The sequence below is a fragment of the Anabrus simplex genome, chromosome 12 (genome assembly GCF_040414725.1).
Source record: "Anabrus simplex isolate iqAnaSimp1 chromosome 12, ASM4041472v1, whole genome shotgun sequence".
Classification (NCBI taxonomy): Eukaryota; Metazoa; Arthropoda; class Insecta; order Orthoptera; family Tettigoniidae; genus Anabrus; species Anabrus simplex.
The window spans coordinates 43,606,812-43,625,174 of NC_090276.1; the positions used below are offsets into that span (position 1 = coordinate 43,606,812).

The 18,363-nt window shown below is 42.1% G+C and overlaps 2 protein-coding genes across 2 annotated transcripts in view; one reads left to right on the forward strand and one right to left on the reverse strand.

The window, feature by feature from the left end:
* Nucleotides 1-15,097, forward strand: part of be (ben) — a 90,779-nt gene extending 75,682 nt beyond the window's left edge. Inside the window, exons 2-4 of the mRNA XM_067156331.2 lie at nt 6,078-6,494; nt 8,948-9,240; nt 12,908-15,097. Of these exons, the coding sequence (XP_067012432.2) occupies nt 6,078-6,494; nt 8,948-9,240; nt 12,908-14,624 (2,427 nt within the window). The 3' untranslated portion in view covers nt 14,625-15,097. The remainder of the gene's footprint in view (nt 1-6,077; nt 6,495-8,947; nt 9,241-12,907) is intronic.
* hiw (highwire) overlaps nt 1-18,363 on the reverse strand; it is an 815,007-nt gene that overhangs the window by 321,611 nt on the left and 475,033 nt on the right. The gene's annotated exons all lie outside the window — the stretch shown is intronic.

Sequence of the window (18,363 nt, forward strand, 5' to 3'; positions counted from 1 at the left end):
GGAAACGCGTTACATCAGAGGTGAACTCTAAAGGAAATTGTCTGTTGTCTTTTAGTAATATAGAGATCGTCTAGCTAGACGACAGTGATCATGAATTAATAGGAAAACTATTATCGGCATCTAGATGCTTTTGTGTACGGGGTGTGGAGTAAGGAGGGAGCTGTCCCGGTTCCGGTAGTGCTGCCAACTGAATGAAAATGAAATTTGAATTGAATCGAGAATATGATCGATCGATATGAAGTTTCTAAACCGTTATTATCTTAAGACAACAACTGTGTCACATACACATTATATAACATTATATAACATTTCTCGATGCGAATCTTGTTCCTAGCATGAATTGTATAGTTTGGCTTTGCTGTGTAAACAACAACAGTACTAGTATGTAAAGTGTACGCCAGATGTCGCACAACGAGGCTTAAGCGATTCATAGTTTGTGTTTCAAAGGTTGCCAGTACGAATCTCGAAGATTGCCGAGGTCGACCGATTCAGCACCAGGGTGTAAATGCATCCAGATAAAGTGTGCCGATAATGCAATTATTATTATTATTATTATTATTATTATTATTATTATTATTATTATTATTATTATTATTATTATTATTATTATTATTATTATTGAATGAATATTAATAAACTAAAACTTGTTTGCCTATGGGACATCTAGAACGTGGACCCTTTCTCAAATATAATATTGCCTTTAACCCCGGAAATGTTTGCTCTGTTTGGGCAAAATTTCAACCGTTTCCTATTACAGCCATAGCAATTAACTATTAATATTTCGTGTAGACAGAAGAAAAATGACATAAAAATATCAATTCCAGTAGGGTCTCCCCGTGAGAAATAGTTCAGATACAGTTTTGTAAACAAATACTCTAATCCCAACCACAGGGTGAATGCGATGCTGTGAAGGTGCGATTTGTGTAAAGTCCTCTGCAAATGTTATTTATTTTTCGTATGACTTTTAGTGCCGGGAGATCCGAGGACATGTTTGGCTTTCTGACGCGCACGGACGACCTGCAACGTCTTTATGTGGGATGATGGTGATGATGCAGGGAGAGGTGACACACCGTGTCAGCACATGGCCGATTTCTGTCGAATAACACCAAGGTCTCCATCCGACGGACGAATTATAATCAACAGCGTCACATGCCCTCTCCTTTACATCCTTACTACAACCTCATTCATAACGATATGAAGAGATCTGTCTCCTTTATTTACAATCCCGTTTATATGATTACCGCAATGAAGGCATTTCCTTATATTAACACCTAGGTACTTACAGTGATCCCCATAGTAACTAAAACTGAAAAGACTTTCCTCTTGATGAAACTCACAACTTGACTTTTCACCCCGTTTATCCTCATACCATTGCCTGCTGTCCATCTCACAACACTGTCAAGGTCTTTTTGCATTTGTAATTGCACAAGGTGTAAAATCTTGGATGGTGCCAACAACAACAGCAGCCGTTTTAAGACGACATAAATAAAGAGCGATTTTACAAGACTTAGTGAATTACTAACCAAGTCGAGATGATTTAACTAAAACCATTAACGTGTTCGCTGTACAGACAAAATCAGGTTACGCAAATAAATGAGGGTGTTCCCGTGCACAGTCCGTCAACACTTTGTCTTGGAAGTGGGCATTTCATTCTGTCTCAAATAGCCCAGTTACGAGACGGCCACGTACAAGGGTCGTAGGTCAGGAGACGAGCGTTGCTGAGTCACCGGCTATGCTGGCTGGCACCTTGCTAGCTACACAAAGGAACCGTTCCACAATTATTAACTGGGAAAAAGATCCACCACAAGTACATTTGCAAACAACAATTTGTAGGCGACATCCCTTATATCTTGCTGGTTTTGCCCACGCCAAATACCTTCTTCTGTCAGGACGACGAACACTTTTAACTGAAATACTGGAGGAGAACACATTTTTAGAAATGTTCCAGCCCTTCAGGCCAGCAACTCAGTGTTGAAAACATCCTAGGGATATGAGCTACTAATTTTAGGTAAATAAAATATAATGAAGTATGAAATATCTTCCTAAAAATTACAATCCTTCTTAATCATCGCTATCCGGTCGATTAGCGTAAGAAGCTAGCTAGAGCGACGCATCAAGTCGGCCGTGCGATTAGATTAGCAGTTCGCCTTTTCTACCACTACGAGCGCTAATGTGAGGCATTGCACTGCTTCACTTTTGCACCACTACGAGCGCTAATGTGTGTCAATGCAGAGTTTCTCTTAAGCCCTTATAAATACATTCGGTGTAGACATTAAAAAAAAACACCTGAGGGTATTGAACCAAGGAACATATTACAGAAAGAATTATGTAAATACGTTAATTTGGCTAGGATGTGAATAAAAAAGAAAACAAGTAAAGAAACAAGAGATTTTAGGCTGTTTTTCGGAACTGCATTTAGACCGGAAGTGACTTTAGATTATTATTATTATTATTATTATTATTATTATTATTATTATTATTTTAGTTTGATAGAACTATTCAAGCCTGACAATTTTAAACCTTTCCGGGCCCTGCAGCCTTTCAACTTTCGGTACAATTGAGGGAATTGCTTTTTCTGCTAAGAAATTTTTTCAACATTAAAACCGGAGTTATGTCCTTTCTTTCTTAGCCTGGAGTTAAGTATTTTGAAACTTGAAAATAGTGCAATGAGTATGGTGTGAAAATTAGCCTTTCTAAGACTAAATTAGTTTCAGTAGGTAAAAAATCCAAAAGAACTGAATGTCAGATTGGGGATACAAAGCTGGAACAGGTCGATCATTTCAAGGATTTAGGATGTGTTGTGTTCTCCCAGAATGGTAGTCTAGCGAGAGGGATTGAATCAAGGTGAAGCAAAGCTAATGCAGTGAACTCGGCAGTTGCGATCAAGAATATTCTGTAAGAAGGAAGGCGGCTCCCAGACAAAACCATCTTTACACCGGTCTGTTTTCAGACCTACTTTGCTTTACGGGAGTGAAAGCTGGGTGGACTCGGGATATGTTATCCGTACGTTAGAAGTAACGGGCATGGAAGTAGCGACAATTATTGCTGGTACAAACAGGTAGGAACAATGGCAGAAGGGTACTCGGAATATTGAGGAGATAAAGTTTAAGTTAGGAATGAACTCGATGGATGAAGCTGTACGCCATAAACCCACTTCGATGGTGAGGTCATGTGAGGAGAATGGAGGACGACAGGTTACCTAGGAGAATAATGCACTCTGTTATGGAGAGTAAGAGAAGTAGGAGGAGACCAAGATGACGATGGTTAGATTCAGTTTCTAAGGATTTAAAGATAAGAGGTATAGAGCTAAATGTGGCCACAACACTAGTTGCAAATAGAGGATTGTGGCAGCGATTAGTAAATTCACAGAGGCTTGTAGACTAAACGCTGAAAAGCAGATCAGTCTATAATGAAGATGCATGTATGTATGTGTGTTCTTTCTTAAATATAATAATCATATGACTTCAACGCTAGTGGCCTGAAAATCAACTGAATCGTTTTCAAGGGGAGGGAAATACTATATATTTGCGCGAAAGTGAACTCAACCACACAAACACTGACCGTCGTACAAGATGACTTTCTTTCAAAATCCTCCTGTTTGAATTAGGTTACCACTATCAAAAAGGTAAACGTCCCGATCAGAATGGTCTGGGCATTAAACATGGTTTACAATAGCTCGTTTTTCTTGAAGACAGTTGTCTGTAGAAGAGGCAAATGGCCATTTCATTTCCTTCTCTTTCTTTTCGGGAGGAGTCGTTTCCAAACCGAGAGCTCCTGGTTCAAAATGCAGCCATATCCCAGCATGAAGTGAGCAACCAGACAATCTCAATTATCCGTCGTAACTCTCTTGTTTACTGATTTGGGAGGATCATTGGCTGGTCGAGTTGAACGTTAGACTCCAACACTGTTATCTGAGGTTATCATAGCACACAGGGATGTCCAGTGTCCTGTACAGGCAATAGGAAAGCTGGGTTGGGTCAGCCGAAAGTGCAGCAGACCCTAAATGAAGGGACAAGGTATTGTGACGATGTACTGTATAGACGAAGTAATAGGCTTGTCTCATTCTCACCCTTGACTTTCACAAAAAGAAACTGACAGGTAGAGCGTTCCTAATAATAATAATAATAATAATAATAATAATAATAATAATAATAATAATAATTGGCCTCGTACAAAGAGCATACATTTCGATCTGGCAATATTTACGCGGCCCGCGTGTCAACTTCGACTTTCCTATTTTGCTTCACAAGATGACAGAGAAACCAGGAGTCCGTTCAGGCGAAATCTGTGGCTGAGTTTTAATACGTTTTGTCGGTTAAACACCAAATGTTTCATCAGAGAGCTTTACGACTCCTTCTCCGTCCTTCAAAAAAGTTCGACTACCTTTCAGGACCTGGTTTAGAATCGGTTCGACTTCTGCTGGCCAGCGAATATTCGGCGGCCGAATATTACATACCTGTCTGATTTTTCCCCTACGAATATTGTAGATTAAGAAAGAATACTGTGTAGCTAACAGAAAGCAGCCAAATGCAGTTGTTCAATATCGCATAACTAACAAAAAGGCTTACGCAGTCTACAGAAATAATAATTTCTCTCTTACTTACAAATTAGCTGAGCTATTTCATTGTAAGAAACTTCTGTACCATGTACACGGCTTTTTTTAATGTTCCTTTTAGTATCTGCTTTACGTCGTACCGACACAGACAGGTCTTACGACGAAGATGGCATAGAAAAGGGCTAGGGATGGGAAGGAAGTGGCCGTGGCCTTAAGGTACAGCCCCAACATTTGCCTGGTGTCAAAATGAGAAAACACGGAAAACCACCTTCAGGGCTGGCGGCAGTCGGGTTCGAACCCACTATCTCCCGAAATGCAAGCTCACGGCTGGGCGCCCCAAAACGCACGGCCAATTCGTTCGGTGCTTTTTGCTTCTTAGTGTAAAATTTGCACTTTGTTCTTAGGTGAAGCTGGTTTTTAAGAGACGATGTAGATTGTACCCACACGTAGTTCCATATTTTTTATTTTCACAGTATTCATTGTGTTAACCAACATAATTATATTAATTAATACATTTGTATATAATAATTGAAACCGAGCTGTGTGGGCGCGTGTTAACGGTGTACGGCTATGGAACCAAGCTCTTCATTCGGAAGGCGAATGGGTTCGAACCCTATCCTGAGAATGGTTTTCTGTGGTTTCTCATTTTCTCTTCCAGGCAAATTCTGGGTCAGTCCCTGTTCATAAGACACAGCCGACTCTTTCCATCTCGTTACCCAGTTTCATTCACTATCATTCATTTCATCGTCATTAGCTCCTCAACTGAGATTGGTGACAGGAAGGGCATCCGGTCGTAAAAACATGCCAAAATATCGTTTCACCTCATCACCGACTCCGTATAAAGAAACGGACGAAAGGATAGACATACATTAGTGTCTTTATTAAGTGGCGAAGTTAAAGATAAAGCAGAAAATAAACAACATGCCGTATGACTTTTTGTTGTTGTTGTTGTTGTTGTTGTTGTTGCTGCTGCTGCTGCTGCTGCTGCTGCTGCTGCTGGTGGTGGTGGTGGTGGTACGGCAAACAACAGAAACCAGAAAGGGCACATTTCACATGGACGCAACGCACCGAACGTAAGGAGATTCAGGTGTAGTATACCGCACTGCTTCACAGAAGCGTTTGGCAGTTTGCCTATACAGCCGGGCGTCAGACTATTTCATTACCGGTCTTCACACTTGGTCATTCAGGACTCTAATCCGGAGGTCGGTGCTCTACCTCTGATCCGAAGAGGGAGACGTGCTGCTACCAAAATCATTCTGTGTGATGAACTGCATGAACACCGCTTGTAGGATCGGTTGGCGTATACATTTCACTAGAGGTGACCGATTTATAAGTAACATAACTTTCTGCCTCATTAAAGAAACAGATGACTACCTCACTCCTCGTTTCCCTACTTTGCCTATTCTCTGACAGCTGATAACATAAGCAAACAATCAATACACACACATAAATTAGCGTGTTTCTTATTCTGCGATATACGACAGCTACATCCAATTTACATTTACACATGTTTTGTTCGCAGGTGGTGGAGGTGGCGGCGAACGCGCTACCGCCGATGCTGATGGAACTGCACCTCCAAGGAGCAAATGAGGTCCGTCTGCAGGCAGGAGCCTTCACCAACGTGCGCAACTTACGCTTACTGAACGTCTTCAACGTGCACCAGTTACGGATACGCAAGCACGCCTTCATCAACGTGACGTGGAACCACGTACGAGTGGTGGTTCACGACTGTGCCCTAGCCGTGCTGGAGACGCACGCATTCCGGTACGGCGGGCTCGCCACTGTCCACATCAGCCGGTGTGCGCACGTCGTAATCCAGGGCGACACGTTCGCCCGGCTACTGGCGCTCGAGATCCGCACCGTCCCGCGACTGGAGTTGGCGTCGCAAGCATTCTCGCTCACACAGCCGGATGGACGGCGGCACGGAGTTGCCACCACGGTAAGTCGCCGCCTTTCTCTACTCTGCTTTCTCATATCAATCCTTTCTCTTAAATTTACGAAAATTAGTCTACCCGTCACTATAACTCCTAGATACTCTAAGTACAACTAATGCCTAGTAGGTACTTTCATCGCTAGTAATGCCATTTATTTCAATAAATAAACAAATCAAACTATGTACCTATTTAATCCATTCATTCATTTATTCATTCGTCTATCCAGTCCGGGCATTATCAGGCAGGTTCCAAGACCGTTGCCACAGTGAGAGAGAAACCCTTGCACAGATCTTCGGGTGTCTGCACAGACATGTTGAAGCCCTTAGCAATGCCCGCCATCAACGTATTCGAACCATGATCATTGATGCCTTGAGAGAACGTCAACAGAAAGCATACGGGGAAGCAGGCCCGGATAGAATTATGCTCATTGGATTCTCTAAGCGGATAGATATATGATAGTCATCCCAACAGGCTCGACTCTTGGATTTATACCTGACTCTTGAGAACTGAGGCTTCTGAAACCCAAGCAACGGATGTTCATAAAGAAAAGTGTGCTGCCTACAAGCCCACAATTCCATACTGTAAAAAAAGAAAGAGTTATTCAGACTAGAGAAACTTCTGAACATGGTAGCTGTAGGGGGTTCAGTTGCGCTCATGAGAAACCGTTCGTAAAACATGTCTGAACCCTCTCATCATCTCGATTGTAAGACACGCACTGCTTTGTCTATTGGGTAGCTTGTAGTTTATAATAATGATATTTGCTTTACGTCCCGCTAATTACTTTGTTACGGTTTTCGGAAACGCCGAGTTGCCGGAATTTAGTCCCGCAGGAGTTCTTGTACGTGCCAGTAAATCTACCAACACGAGGCTGACGTATTTGAGCACCTTCAAATACCCATCGGACTGAGCCAGGATTAAATCTGCCAAGTTGGGGTCTGAAGGCTAGCGCCTCAACCGTCTGAGCCACTCAGCCCGGCAGCTTGTAGTTAGAAGAAGCTGAATGGTCCGCCTCTGTGGTGTAGTGGTTAGTGTGATTAGCTGCCACCCCCAGAGGCCCGGGTTCGATTCCCGGCTCTGCCACAAAATTTGAAAAGTGGTACGACGGCTGGAACGGGGTCCACTCAGCCTCGGGAAGTCAACTGAGTAGAGGTGGGTTCGATTCCCACCTCAGCCATCCTGGAAGTGGTTTTCCGTGGTTTCTCACTTTTCTTCCAGGCAAATGCCGGGATGGTACCTAACTTAAGGCCAGGGCCGCTTCCTTCCTCTTCCTTGTCTATCCCTTCCAAACTTCCCATCCCCTCGCAAGGCCCCTGTTCTGCTTAGCAGGTGAGGCCGCCTGGGCGAGGTACTGGCCATCCTCCCCAGTTGTATCCCCCGACCCAGTCTGAAGCTCCACGACACTGCCCTTGAGGTGGCAGAGGTGGGATCCCTCGCTGAATCCGAGGGAAAAACCGTCCCTGGAGGGTAAGCAGAAGAAGAATGGTATTTGCTTTTGAAATTAAATACATAATAATAATAATAATAATAATAATAATAATTAGGCAGGAAAATTGTTCACACAAGGGGATTTGAAGAAGATGATAAGAAACCAACACTACGTACCTGGTCGGAGGAACAGAAATTACAACAATCGATAAAAATTAAGAACTACTTGGCAAGGAGGAAAGCTCAAAAATGTTGATTCTGCGTGGTCCTAAGTGACCCATTCGCGCAAAATAATAATAATAATAATAATAATAATAATAATAATAATAATAATAATAATAATAATAATTATAATAATAATAATAATAATAATTACGTCGCATTACGTCGCATCGACACAGATAGGTCTTATGGCGACGATGGGACAGGAAAGAGGTAGGTATGGGAAGGAAGCGGCCGTGGCCTTAATTAAGGTATAGCCCCAGCATTTGCCTGGTGTGAAAATGGGAAACCACGGAAAACCATCTTCAGGGCTGCCGACAGTGGGATTTGAACCCATTAACTCCCGAATACTGGATACTGGCCGCATAATAATAATAGATCGGATTTTAGGCAGTAATAGCTTAGAATGCAAACTAATTTGGTTATTAGGAAGTGTCGCCTAGCCCGCTCTTCTGTAACGTAGCGAGAGTAGCATAAAAACAAGTGGGTTCTGATGGGCCGTACTACTAATGTTCATGCAAATCTTTCAACGCAACCGTCGTGCGGGCTAGTCTATACTTGGTATTCTTTTCAGTATGTTTGCATTCAAACCTATTACTGCCTAAAATTCCAGGCTCTAACAATAATATTTTAATGAGGATTCCTTATTGTGATGATATGATGTGAAACTGTCGCTTGCGGGTTGAGCTGGTGTATATATTTCAACTGGTTTCGCAGGCTGTTAATATAATAGAAGCTTTTGGCTTGGAGAGGAAAGGAGTAGTGGTAGCACTGTTTGCATAATATTCACTCTCCCTTCTTTTTTTTACAGATCTTACTGCAGAATGTCATCCTGGCTGAGCTACCCCAGTTTGCATTTCCGTCCCTGACGGCCGAAATACGATTTGTGGACGCGCACGTCCGCACGGTTCGTCGGGACGCCTTCTACGCCATCACGTTCTCTGCGGTGGTGTTCGTCAACACGTCGCTTCAGGTTGTGGAGGCGGGCGCCTTCAGCGAACGGACACTCGTCAGCAACCTGGAGCTACAGGGTGTCCACATCGGGGTGCTGGCAGCACAGGCCATCAAGGCTGCTGTCAACAACCTCACCATACAGCATTCCAAGTGAGTGAGAGTCTCTGCTTTTAAAGGTATTACGTTTCGCCCCACCCCCACCCCCCACCTCACCAATTTTCGCACAATATTTAGCATAATGAAAATATTACTTTAGGGCGGTCGTCCACAGGTAGTGGATTCCTGCGAACAGTGAGTTCGGCCGAATCTTTGCGAAGTATGTTCGTTTGAAATCGTCTGTATCCTATGCGTTCTTTCGCTGCTTATTCCTCCCGAATTAATATATGTGTCGTGCAATAATGTAGGAATTAATTGATCTGAAGGGAAACTAGGAGTAACTTATGGTTCTGCTACAGCCTAAGGTGTAAGAATGGCAGAGAAGACAAGTTACTTGCCCTGAGTGAACTCTGAGACACATTTATTGGCTCGTTACTGCAAACTTGAGCTTCCTCGGAAAACCTGGTCTACTCTGAATAGGATACGATCGGGCCATGGTAACTCGATTGTGGTGCCTCTAAGACCGTCCAGCATATCACCGAGTGCCTTTGGCAATATCAGTGATTTTGCTCATGCGTTTCCAGAGACAGTTACATGAACAACCTGGACATAAAGATACAGTTTGCTTTTCAAAACCATGAACGTATGCATTGTATCTGTAAATCCATCCGCTAAATAAATAAATAAATAAATAAATAAATAAATAAATAAATAAATAAATAAATAAATGTACGAGACAGTTTTGAAATTTAGTTTGTGAAAAACCGCCAAATGTAAAAATGAAATATCCAGACGGGAAAACAAAAGTACTGTTAAAGTTTTCGATGCAAATAACACTTAACATTGTATTTTTCGTAAAGAATATTTACCGTCAAGTAAATAAGACGCATAAAATGAAATTAAACTAACTCTATGACTTCTTCTATGCATTCTGCATATGATAATATTAGACTGTCGTTAGTCTCATAAACACCACCCATCTTGTAGAAAAAGTATCATATTTTCAACATCCACAGCAAAACGCAGCCCGTCGTCTGAAAAATCCAAACCAATCAGGATATTTCGCATTTCACAGGTATTTGGACGTTCATTGACGAACAAAGCCGGTTTTAAAGGATGTAGTCAAGCGGTGTGGATCGTTCGGCCGTTTCCGTGCATGTTCGTAAGAACTCAACATAAAATCTTCGCAGATTTCCGCTATGGATGGACGACAGCCCTTCGACAAGACAAGATTTCGAAAGTGTAGTGACCTTCAATTCAGATGGTCCTGGGTATGATCCCCGACCGGGCCATTTACTTTCTCTGGCTAAAAGGCTGAGTTCTGGTGTTCGTCATAGTACACATCCTCATGTACATATAACTCATCTCAACTCAAAAAAATCATCCTCTACACGGGTACAAACCATTAAATCGAAAGTTCAAGTGAAGGAAAAGTGTCCTTCATTCCACAAAACGCTTTACGGAACCGCCCAGAAAAATAAGAGTAGCATCATGGGAAAGGAGAGTTAAAGATCTTGAAGACTAGATTATTCCTTGTGAAAGTTTACCGTTAGGGCATGACAATAGATTGTCGTGCAAAACGCTGAACAGGTTGCAATGCGGGGTAGGCAGGTCCAAGGTGAATATGAAGAAATGGGGATACACTTCGTGGCAGGCTCTCTGTATACAGTATCTGTAACCTATCATTGACGGTTATGATGTGACTGTTTATAATGCCGCTAAATATTTACCTTGTATAATATACTTCTTATGTTAATACTGTAGCCTACTTTTAAGACTGATGTAGCTTCTGACGCGATTAAATAAATAAACACATCACACTGTCAACCACCACAGAAACATGCAGTAGGGAATACAGTGGTCTGCCACTGAAATAGGGATTTGGATTTATTTCTGAATTTAATAAAGCTTATTCAGATGATTTTATCATCATCCAGAATGCAGTTATAAATGACACCTTGTCATATAGAGGTATTCAGTACAGTAGGCGCTGTTTCATCCGGCACCGCTCCAGCCTCTCGCGTTTGGATTATTTTCCGGGTGGATTCCTTCGTTCGTTGAGCTTGACTGCCACGCCGCAGTACTGCACTAGCTGCACCCGCCATTTTCTTTTAATAAACTCCTGTTCGTCTGTGTTTGATACAGTTATGCAGCGCTGTCTAGGACCTAACTCAACAAAACCTACCACTTTGCAGAACTCGTAAATTTGTGTATGATCCATAACGATTTTTGAAGAAGAGATCCGAATCACGGAATCAACGTTGTATCAGAGACTTTTTTTAAACAGTAACGCTCATGTGGATTTTTCTTGCCACAGAACAGCTCATTACAGCTTGTTTTAAACATCAGTGTACTCTATTGATTATTTTTTGGGTGCGCCGTACAAGCCCTGTGACCTTGCCGAATAGAGGAATTCGGCCGGTCGTGTGGGGATTTTTCCCTTCCGTCCGTTTGCTCCTAGCGGTCGTTGATGTGTATACCTCTGTTTGATGTCGGGACTCGGAATCGTTTGCAGACGACTTAGGTAGACTATTGGTCGAAGTGTTATACGCCGTAGAGCAGTTGACACGCTGCGATCTGTTGAGATTCAGCTTTTGTACTGTGGTTTTATTAATACAATAATAGGCCTATTCAGTGTTTGAATATAATTGTGGAATATAATTGTGTGTTCTATGTTTTCCTTTAAACCTAACTACAGTTTTGACGTTCGATAATCCGGCAAAATCACTAATCCGGCAAAGTCGTGATCGCGAACGTGCCGGATTAAAGAGCGCCTACTGTGCTTTGTTTCGCTACCCGCATCTTTGATAAGTGCTTTTACGCGACGTGGCAGACAGTCTTAATGTCCTAATCGCGATACCTATATTATTCAGAATAAGAGCCCACGGAACAAAACAATAAGTACTTAGTAAACATGCGCTTGTTTTGTTAGTTGAAGAGCAAAGATCAGTAAGAACTATTCCATTTGTTGTTAAAAATGCAAACAAAAATACAAATTTGAAATCATTAACAATTTGTTCACCCAAGTCTCGAGATGATAGTGGATTACTTACGAGTTGATATTGTGATCAGCTGGCTCTTAGCAAACAAATATAGTGACGAATATTGTGATGAATCGAGAAAAACCGAAATATTCTTAATTCAGTGATAGTTCACTACATCAATTCGCACAGGGATGGCGTCAGGAACGGGGAGAGCATTCGTTTATTACACTGCAATTCATGTATTTGATACATGCAATAAGTTATCCTGCTTAGAATTATTTGACTTATTAGTACACTAAATATTGAATTTAAGCTAATAATATTTATGTTCTTTTCACATGTTATGATCCATTTTTCTTTTCTTTTAACTTTCTTTGTCCTAGATGCACTACAATGTTACACATTCTAGGACAAGCATGTACCATATTCTTTTAGTAAGTGCTTTTTTTTCTTTTTGCCCACATAATGTTTTGAAATACAAAAAAAAATTGCTGTTCTTCCCTTTGTAATCCACCCTTTGTTTAATAGTTTAACAATAATTGTACAGAATTCTTTCTCTCTTTCTATTTTTGTTCTATATTTATACCCAAGTATTTTACTCTTAAGTGTGTCAGTTCCCCTAGATACTCTCAATAGATGCAACTCTTCCATTAATTCTATTTATATATGATTGTAAGCATGTCAAAATACTCTGCACTTTGATTCCATGGTGATGTGTGATGTTCTTGTGCTTGCAGTGTGTCCGAGGTGGAGAGCGGTGCGGTGAACATAACAGTCGCCAAAGTGACTCTTCGCGACTCCTACTTCGACAACATCCGAACGCGAGGTTTCATCTTCAGCAACTGGGACTGCATCCAGATGGAGAACAACACCTTCCAATTTCTGGAACCAGACGGACTGATCGCTCCATTCCAGCAAATCTCTGGCGTCAACAGCTACGACTTCATTTTCACCGGGAACCAGATCTCCGAACTCCGATCTGGTTCTCTCGCCTTCGTCTCTAAAGTCGTGGCTGCGCAAGAAGAATCCGTGGAAGTCGGTCTCACCACGCAAGTGAGTGGAACTCTTCTGACGCAGCTGTGCCATTGTGAATTATCGTCTTGGTTGGAGGGAAACGCCGCTCTTATTGACAGTAGCAAATGTGCCGTAGATGAGGTTCTTGCTTTGTGTCTGGGCGTGGCTCAGGGATGGGTATCGGTCCGAAACTATACAGATCTAGTGTGTGTGCAGACTGATGTGATAGTGTGTGATAGGGCTACTTCCGAGATGACGCGTGATCGTGCCTCCCCTCCAGCATCATCTTCCACCGCGCCTCCTGATCGAGAGAGGAAAGTGCTTGCCCTCATTTTTGTAGCTGTGGTTCTCTCTATAATTGCCATACTAGCAGTGACAGGTGTGCTATGGTTACGTCGAAAGGGGTACTGCTTGACTACGGGGTTCTTGACAATCCCAACCACGACAGCAAGTTGTATTGCGATGCTCACCCGTCTCATCAATAGTGGGGTTGCCACAGCAACAACGCGAACCGCGTCTCAAGAGTACACCGAGCTACAGCAGCAGAATGTAGCTCACACGGTGGCAGTGGATGACGGCCAGAATAGCGAAGATGGTGACTTCGACGACGATGGAGCTCCGTCAGAAGATAAATGGACACAAACGCTACCAGAAGAGCTGACCCAAGAATTGTTACAGCAATTGCGCGACAAACTAGACGACCCTGAGAACTACAGTGAGGCGCGTGATATGATAGAACATCTCTATGATCTTATCAAGGTGGAAGAGAGTTGTAGCAATAACAATAAAACGATAGTGCCATTAGACTTGGATGATTACGATGGTGAGAATGTGTATGATGTGATACAGCCTTCTTCGCCGGCTGTGAGTCGATCACGAAAGAACAAAGAAACTTCCTCCAAGAAGCAAGTGTGTAGTGTTGGAACTAGGGCGCCATCACCAGATAAGTTATTACCACCAAAAACGTATGCACAAGTGAAGGAGCGACGTCAGGCGCCGGTGATGTGTGAATATGTCGAACCACGTGATAGACAGCAACATTTGTATACCGAGGTGCCAGGAGGGAATATGCCAGTATCGCCAGTGCCAGAAACGTCATCGCCTGCGCGGAGACCGCTCAGTTTCCTCAGGGTTCTGGGTGAGAGCCTCCAGTTCGGGTCCTCGCGTGCCTCTCCTTCAGGGGCAGCCACTGTACCAACACCCCCTCCTCGCCCATCACCAGCCTCCATGTCCCCAACGTCTACAGCCCCCAATACTGCTCTTAGTTCCGACGCTTCCTTGCTCTGTGAATACGCGGAGCCGACCGATGCCGCGGTGCATGTGTACTCTGAACTTCCTCCAGCAGCTGCGGCGGCGGCAGCGGCTGCTGCAGCTGCTGCTAAGATGGCCAACAGACCGTTGCCAACCAAGCCTGACCAACATGATGATGATCCTAGCTAAATTAGCTTTCAACTGTGATACAATTATAAGACTTCAATCAAGATTTGTTTATATTCTTTTTCCTATACGTAAAAATATTATATAAAGACGCGATGAGGAATATAGAATATATGGTATAAATATTGTGATTATTAAGATAATGTGCCTGTGTTGTTTATACATATATATGTCAAGCTAAACAAAAAGTAAATGAAATGAGATTTTTATAATCTGTTATTGATTTCAGTGTCTCCATACCAAACTCAGCAGACTTTTAAACACCTTACACAAGTGGATTTTTTTATAACAGCAGTGTTCAAATGAAAGAAAGAAACTACAGCATGAAGTCACAACATTTTGGATACTTCTTAAGTGTTCTGTTTCCATAACACAATCACAAGAAGAACGACATTCTAACAGTAATGTAACTTACTAAAATAGACTAAAGGTGTTGTTTCTTTGAGAGGATTAAGCAACTTCTTCAAAGTTCCCGTGTTCTTAGCCTGTGTGAATACAAAATCGCTTATTGTACAGATAAATTATAGCAAATATTGTACGTAGCCTATATACCACGAATTATTTACAAATCAAACAACTTACATTACTCAAAATGCTCACCCCTTTCAAATGGTCCTGCAACTCTAGTATGGGTGGATTACACCACGTCCAACTGTGACGAGGCTGCTTCCTTCACCATATCTGCTTTTAATACTCCTTCGAGAGTTTAGAGAATACCTTCTCCTCTACAACATCAAAATCCATATTCGTTATTTTATATGTTTTGCTAGTGGCGTAACGTCTCTAGTAAGACATCGCAGGTTTTCCGCGATGCAAGAATGGAAACAGGCTAGGAACTGTAAGGTAGAGATCTAGCCTCATTTAAGGTACAACCCCAGGATTTGCCTGGTGTAAAATGCGAAACCACCAGGCCTGCCGACGGCATTATTCCTATCCACTATCTACCGAATGCAAGCTTACAGCTTCGCGACCCGAACCTTGCTCAGTTCAAAATCTATACTACAAAGAATTAAGGTCGGTACTTTCTGGTGGTCAATCGACAAGGCGCAATATTTACCTCCAAACAGCGCCTGTGCCCTATTGAAATATTCATTGCTTTCTCACAAATAAAATATTTCTTTAGTACTTCAATATATGGTCCAGCTTATCAGATGCACGTGTTTTGACCCGTCGTTCACAAAAAGAAAGTTGTGTAACATCTCCTATAATCCACGCCAAATAATCATTGAAGCTGAATTGTACAATCTTTCATAAACCCAACGAATTTTATTAGCCGCTTCCCGAGAGCTGTGAGCACAACTTCAAGCCTTATCTTTTTCGCTTAGTTTTCCCTTCCACAGAGAATAGTGAATGCTTTTTAAAGAGATGATTTGCCGATGACAGTCGTACGCATGACGTTGAAGAAGTCTGTCGTAGCTTCCACCTTACATAAGGATGGTGTCAGTCGCTGACCGGTGCTCCTTCGTTAGCCTCCAGACTGGAAGACATCGCACGCCAGAGTCTTCCGCTGTCCAAACCACGAGTCTACTCTGTTTTCAAATGTCGCGCTCTCTCACACACTCCCAAGTTTAGTCTGACGGTGCAGTTCTGCTGTTTTACGTGGCTTAACACGTGCTGGTAACAAATGTTGCTAACATTCTTTGATCTTCACAAACTTGTTATTGATAAATACATTTCTGTTGGCAATATAGAAAATCGGTTACTAGTAAGACATTCTGATAATTCACAAACGGTCATGTCCTGGGATTCTGCACACGCGGGGAGCTCCTTAGAAACACGCGTCACCACCAGATAAGATCCTTCATTGCCGCAGAACTGAGAAAGAAGGGATTCAGTGTACATGAGGAGGTACACGGACTGGCCTAAATGGTAGTTCGCAAAGAATTGACATCATAGCATTTAAAGAAAACAGCTCTCAAGGATTCATATTAGATCCGACAGTCAGGTTCGAGCACCATAGCGGTCAGCCAGAGGAGGTTAATCTAGAAAAGATTAAAAAATACAAACCAACTATCCCTTACTACAAATCCAAATACCACCTTCAGGAAATTGAAATAATAGGGATAATGGTCGGAGCACGCGGTACCATACCTCGTCACTTCGTCGCCACATGGAAGCGCTTCCAACTCCCAATGAAGCTCATCCCGGAAATCGCGACCCTCGTCCTCCGAGCCTCCATCAAGATCATGAGGCACCACCTCTACAGCTAATTTTGAATGTTCTTGTATTAATACATATGTACATAAAATTGATATGTTTTACCTTGTTCTTAGCGGCAGCCTGTAAATACAGGAGGTCTTTCCAAAATAAATGGAAATTATATATAGTTAACAACACCAGGGTAAACGCATAGGGTTCTCAGTATGGTACGTTCTATTAGGAAACACAGGTATGTCCCTGACCATATCCTACATAGTAGGACGAAGAAGTAGTGGCAGAGTCTTTTGAGATATCGTCGCTGTCGGGAAGAAACCTTCTAGGTGTAAAACATAAAATTTTACAGAAGAGAAAAAGAAAAAAAAACTTTCCTTTTTAGGAGATGTAGTTAATGATCAAGATCATGAACAATTCTTGCTTATCATTACCCCTTAGCTTCTATTTGATACTGAAATATCTGCAGAATGTTGATGTTCGCTACAAAATGAATACAACTTTGTTAAATGTTGCACATTGGAGATTTCGCTTTATGCAAAATGACACACAGGAGGTGTGTTTCATTAGATTGCATCGTTTGTTATTTTATAATATTTACCACATTAATAGTTCAGATTACAACTTAATAGCAGGATACAGTACATAAATACATGATCACACACACCCACATACGCAAGCATGCTTGCACATTCGTGCATGTAAACTCACACTCTCACTCGGCATGTTACTTGTACAATACATTGTTCCAGTTCTTTTATGTTAGCTTGAATTAATGTAATAATCTGTCAGGTAGGAGGTAGAATTTTTTCTGGAATAGCAGCCATATATCACAAAGGATGTTTTAGTCAGATTGTAGAGCGTGATCTGAGTATTCCAGTAGTTTCAAAATCTCATTTTCACCCATTGCTGCACATAGGAAGTTGTTCTTTTCTCCGACAGCGCAGATATGTTAATGCAACCATTCCACTAATAACTAACATTTCTTTCCTCTTCCCCACATCCAAACATTATACATAATTCCATCCCCCATGTGCATCTTAGATTAATCTTCTTCTTTTTTCAATTACTTTACGTCGCACAAACACAGATAGGTCATATGGTGACGATGTTGTAGGAAAGGGCTAGGAGTAGGAAGGAAGCGGCCGTGGCCTTAATTACGGTATAGCCCCCGCATTTTCCTAGCGTGAAAATGGGAAACCACGGAAAACTATCTTCAGGGCTGCCAACAGTGGGGTTCGAACCCATTATCTCCCGAATACTGGATACTGGTCGTGCTTAAGAGACCGCAGCCACCGAGCTCGGTAGATTAATCTAAGAAGACAACTTGACAGTTTTAAGAAGGCCTACAACAGGTGAATCTTTGACATTCTTAAACAATGGGATGACAGTCTAACAGCCGAGAGGGTAACAATTTTCTAATACTTTCGTTTGTTTCAAAATGTAGCAGATATCGTCAGTACAGTTTTTAAAAACTCAGGTTCTGCATTAATGTATCTTTAAATGTCCAGCGTACTGATGGCCCCGGGTTCGATTTCCGGTAGGGGCGGGGATTTTAACCGAGTATCACTAATTCATCTGGCTCAAGGAC